Raw genomic sequence first — 5,482 nt, 5'->3', positions numbered from 1 at the left:
AGCGTAGGCTCGCTCTGCTCAGTCAGCGTAGGCTCGCTCTGCTCAGTCAGCGTAGGCTCGCTCTGCTCAGTCAGCGTAGGCTCGCTCTGCTCAGTCAGCGTAGGCTCGCTCTGCTCAGTCAGCGTAGGCTCGCTCTGCGGAGTCAGGAAAAAGTATAAACAAGGCTTCAGTCGGTCGAGCTTCACCGCGGTTTCACAGAATCAGAGTTTAGAAGGAGACTTTTGCATTTGTGCTCGTCCTTTGTGACTGACTGAGCTGAAATATTGAGCACTGGGTTATTAGCTCAAGTGTGTTACTGAAGAGCTGTAACGGGGTGTGTGTGTGTGCAGATCTCAGAGCTGGAGCTGCAGTGTAAAGAGGTGAATCTGGAGAAAGAGAGAAACGTTCAGCTGACGCTCAGAATTCAAGAGTTGGAATCAGATCTGCAGGATAAACAACAGGTGAGTCAAACACACACACACACACACACACATGTGCCACATCATCCTGCCGTGAGTGCTCTTACAAACACATATGATGCTGTTTTTCAGGAGCTTGAGAACCTGTGCAAACAGGCAGAAATCATCCCTCAGCTCATGGCAGAGTGTGAAAACCTCACGGCCAAACTACAGGTGAACAGCAGCACAAACACACACGTTCATTCCTCAAACACGTGTCTCTCAAACGGGAATCAGTCGCACCTCAGAGGAGTTTTTAAGCACTTCTTGAGTCAACGACACACTCACTCACTGAGAGTCACTTTTGCCCGCCTTCGTGTCTAAAAGAAGGTGTGAAGTGGATTAATGTCCCGATTATACTTCAGGTGAAATCAAAGAATGAACTGCTGTGATGTAATTTAGAAGAAAATTAAGCCAAAACTAAGAGGCCATTTTACACGACCGTTTCCAACTAAAAACTGTGTTTTGTCCGTTCATTTACACAACAGCATTTTGGGGGCCTGAAAACGCAAACTTTTGAAAACAATACCGTTATTGTCTCCTCGTAAACTGCATAAGCTTGAATTCATGAAGACAGTGACGTCATGCGTGTGCGTTTCGTGTTCAGTCTACAGGTGCGTAGTGTTTCTTTACAGTGACATCGCCACCTTAAATTATACGTTTATCTCTGTAAAGCTGCTTTGAAACAAGCTGCTTTGTTAAAAGCGCTATATAAATGAAGATGACTTGACCTACTGGCCTGATTGCAGAATACAGCGCTTTTAGCAGAACATATGCAAATATATATCTTCCTTGATTCGGTCCATCCACCTCTTTTTCGGTCTTCCACATGGCCTTTTCCCCTCAGGGCTGAGCCGCAGTGCTCTTCTCGCCACTGACTCTTCGTCACTTCGGATCACATGGCCATACCATCGAAGGCGGGCTTCTCGCATCTTCTCCGTGATTGGTGCTACTCCCATGATCTTCCTGATATCCTCATTCGTAATGTGGTCCAGTCTGGTCAGTCCCAATGTCCATCTGAGCATACGCATCTCCATCGTGTGGAGGGCCTGTTCGTGTTTGGTGGTTGCAGGCCAGCATTCTGCTCCATAGAGGGCGACTGGGCGGACTACCGTCTTGTAAACCTTTGCATTGAGGTGGGTGGGCATGCGTCAATCACAGAGGACACCAGTGACCTGGCGCCACTTCATCCTGGCAGTGGTTGACTCTTGCTCTGGTGTCTGGAAGGCTGTCACCATTAGCCGAGAGGGTGGAGCCAAGGTACTTGAACTTCTCCACTTTCTTCAGGTCCTTCCCATTGATGGTGATTGTGCCGTCGGTTTGGGCGCCACCTTCCATGTATTCCGTTTTATCCAGGTTGAGCTTGAGGCCGCTTTCGCCAAGGTGGTCGTTCCACTGCTGCACTTGGACGTTGAGTTCCTGGCGGGTCTCTTTGGCGAGGAAAACGTCATCAGAGTACAGCAGCGTCCATGGATGGTTTGTTTGGATGTCGGCCGGTACTGTGTCCATGTAGAGGACTAAAAGCAGCGGCGATAGGGCTGATCCCTGGTGTACGCCAACCCGGATGTCAAATGGTAGCGAGGTTCCAACAGGGCACCGGATGCTGCTTGTGGTACCTTGGTAGAGGAGTTGGGTCCAGCGCATGTACTCTTCTGGGACTTGGTGCGATCGAAGTGTTCGCCATATAAGATCATGGGGAACTCTGTCGAAAGCTTTCTCCAAATCGAGGAAGGCCATATGGATGTTCTTCTCCCTATGCCTGTCCATTAGCAGGCGGGCGGCGTAGATGGCATCTGTGGTTCCAGAGCCCTTGACAAAACCGCATTGGTTTGGCGTGATACTGATGATAGAGCGTAGGCGGGAGTCCAGGATGCGCTCAAATATCTTCATCGTGTGACATAGGAGTCGGATTGGCCGGTAGTTAGTGCACTCGCTGACATCCCCTTTGCCTTTCCAGATCGGCACCGTGGTGCAAGTTGTCCAGGCTTGGGGAAGCTTGTTAACAGCAATGATTTGGTTGAAGAGTAGCATGAGGATTTCTGTGCCTCCGTGTCCCATGCCCCTAACCCTAACCCTAACCCTTCAACAGGAATGTCATCGGGTCCAGTTGCCTTCCCGTTTTTCATCTTCTTGACAGCCTGTGACACTTCGATGATGGTGATTAGTGGGACTGGACCAACAACGGAGATATACTGCGCCGTGGGCCTCGGCGCAGTCCAGGATGCGGTGGCCATAGTCGTTGCGGGTACCATGCCCCCGTCCACCATGTACTCGTTCATAGCCATGTCTCGCTGATCCTACGTGCCCATTTAGGTCTCCACCGATGAACAAGTACTCCTCTGGTTCCACAATCCGCAGATGTGCATCCAGGTTTTCCCAGAATTCATCCTTGTCCTCGTCGGTGCAGCCAGTTTGGGGGGCATAGCAGCAGATGACACGGATGGTGATTGAGCCGGAGACAATCTTGATGGAAATAATGCGGTCCAAGATGTTCGAGACATCGGTGATCTGGTTCTGGAATTGCTGATTGACGGCCACTGCGACTCCATTTCGCTTCGGGTTGATACCGTAGTAGATGAGTTTGTATCCTTTGCCGATGTCCTTGGCTTTTGCACCCTTCCATTTCGTCTCTTGTATGCACGCGATGTCGATGCGGCGGTTCTTGAGGACGTCAGCCAGTTCACGGCTACGTGTGGTCAGTGTGCCGATGTTGATGGTGGCCAATCGGATCCTTTGGACTAGCTTCTTTAGCCTGCCCCGTCCATGGGCAGGGAGCCCTAGCTTACTTCCCATGCCATCCAGGCGAAGACGGCGCGCGTCGCTTACGGGGAACGCCCTAGCTTGATTGGGTACTCGGGATTGTGCTGCCATTTGATGCGACCAAAATCACCTAGCCGATGTGTTGCTCCATCTGTCGCTGGGACCAGAGCCATCGTTAGCCGAGTGCCGAAGCTCTCGTTTCCAGCCGCCGCCACGTGGAGGAGATGGTTGGATTTTGGCGGCCGCAGCACATATTTACATATTCATCTAAATGTGGGCGTCGGGATTTTACTAACAGTATATCTCTGCTAAGGTATTTCAAACTCTTTTTACCTCCAAGCAAAGGACAAAAAAAGAACTTGACTCTGAGAATATCAGAGCTGATTAAGCAACAGTTACTACATAGATTTGCATTTGCAAGTGCATTTACACACTTTAAAATTTCAATTTCTGTCAGACTAAAACAGGCACCTCATCTTTTTAAAATGTCACAAAACACTTTCGTCCGACTGAAATCCGGTGTTTGTGAAGTCACACTAACGCATCCAGATATTGTGATTGTGTCTCGGCTCCGTCCAGCATTGACACACGGTTATCAGACCTGTGTCATGCATTACAGATATTTGATCACTCGTTGAGTCGCATATACAGACAGATGAAGACTGAATCTGCTTAGGGAAACATTCCTAATGTCTGTTATTACAAATTCAGTATAAAATATTTCAATGATGCCATTCTGTATATTCTGTCGGTATTAATCAGTGGCAGATGTTCTTTAAATTTTATAGGCTGTACTGTACGATCAGCGCTTCAGTTACAGAAGTTTATATTTATTGTTAAATGTTTAAAACAAACCTAAAGCAGAATGTTTCAGTTTATCACTCTTCAGTTTATCACTCTTCAGTTTATCACTCTTCAGTTTATCACTCTTCCCTTTTTCTGTTTATGTATATTTATTTATATGTTTATGTATGAAAATTTACATATATTTATTTATGTAAATAAGTGTCACTGAACGCTGAGCCGTTGTTTTAATTCAGTGTCAAACACAGTATAATCAACATGGGAAAATCTCACAGTAAAACAAGCAGCTGTGAAAAATCTTTTAATTCGTTTTATAACTATCATCTTTATATCTCTTTTAATTCCTTTATAACTGTTTTAATTTTCCTTGTTTTTATTTTCTGATTATTTTTATTCCTTTCTGTGTAAAGCATTTTGAATTACCATAGTATATGATATGTGCTATATAAATAAACTTGTCTTGCCTGATCACATATAACACTAGAAATACTCATGCAAACAGATTCATTTTAAATAAACACACATGATGTCTTTATTCCTGCATGCGTTGACTGTTGTGTTTGCTGTTTCACAGGCTGCAGAACTGAAGAGTCAGGATCTGAGTGAGAAGCTGAAGCTCCTGCAGGGAGAGATCGACGGCTCTCAGCACAAACACAAGAACATGAAGACCGAACTCAAGAAGTTCATGGACCTTCTGGATGGGAAGATTGATGAGCTGCATGAAGTTCGTCAGGGCATTTCTAAACTGGGCGTTGACAACTGAACACACACAAACTCACTGACTCACACACTCACACACTCACACACTCACACACACACACACACACACACACGCACACGTACACACACACGTACACACACACACACGTACACACACACAGACTGAAGGGTGTTTTACCGCTGCAGATCTCAGGGTAGTTTGGAATCGCTTGATATGCACATACAGACGTGAACTGCAGAAACACTAAGTGCCTGAAGGTGGCGCTCTCCGGGTCTCCACAGACTCAGTGAGAACTGTCCTGTTGATCAGCTCCTCATGCAATACCCGCCTCAGGACACACTTCTCTTCTGATTCTGCTGGGTTCTGTGTGTTTTTAAAAACATTTTCAAGATGGAGTTGCATTAAGAAAATAATCTTTTTCTGATCTATGAAAATATGAGCCAAATCTCTGCTTGATGAAGGCAGTTTGCTTGTATGGTGCAGATGTGTGTTGTGCTCAGCAGTGTTTATGACGTGCTGGTGTGTGTGTGTGTGTCTGTCGTTTGGGTGACGGGATAATTTATACGTGTGCTTTTTTTAGAATAATCTCTGCCTTTCCTGAGTCTTTGATGAACTTCCAAACACTCTCCTCAGCTCTTTTCACTTGTTTTCCTCTTGATGCTTGTTTGAATGTCGTGCTGGATGTATTATAGAGCGTTTAGCGTGGGCGAGTGTCTAAAACACACATCTTACTGGAAACTTGAGCCTTTTTCCCTCTTTC

The 5,482-nt window shown here is 46.3% G+C and overlaps 1 protein-coding gene across 4 annotated transcripts in view; it reads left to right on the top strand.

The window, feature by feature from the left end:
• Positions 1-5,105, top strand: part of homer2 (homer scaffold protein 2) — a 25,138-nt gene extending 20,033 nt beyond the window's left edge. For all 4 annotated transcript variants that reach the window (XM_084409170.1, XM_084409167.1, XM_084409168.1 and 1 more), the window contains 3 exons: positions 330-440; positions 531-611; positions 4,576-5,105. In XM_084409170.1, coding sequence (XP_084265296.1) covers positions 330-440; positions 531-611; positions 4,576-4,764 — 381 coding nt within the window. In that variant the 3' untranslated portion in view covers positions 4,765-5,105. The remainder of the gene's footprint in view (positions 1-329; positions 441-530; positions 612-4,575) is intronic.
• The last annotated feature ends 377 nt before the right edge of the window (positions 5,106-5,482 follow it).

Source organism: Rutilus rutilus (genome assembly GCF_951802725.1).
Source record: "Rutilus rutilus genome assembly, chromosome: 5".
Taxonomy (NCBI): Eukaryota; Metazoa; Chordata; class Actinopteri; order Cypriniformes; family Leuciscidae; genus Rutilus; species Rutilus rutilus.
Note: the sequence above shows the minus strand (reverse complement) of the source record. Positions and strands in the feature narration are given on the sequence as shown.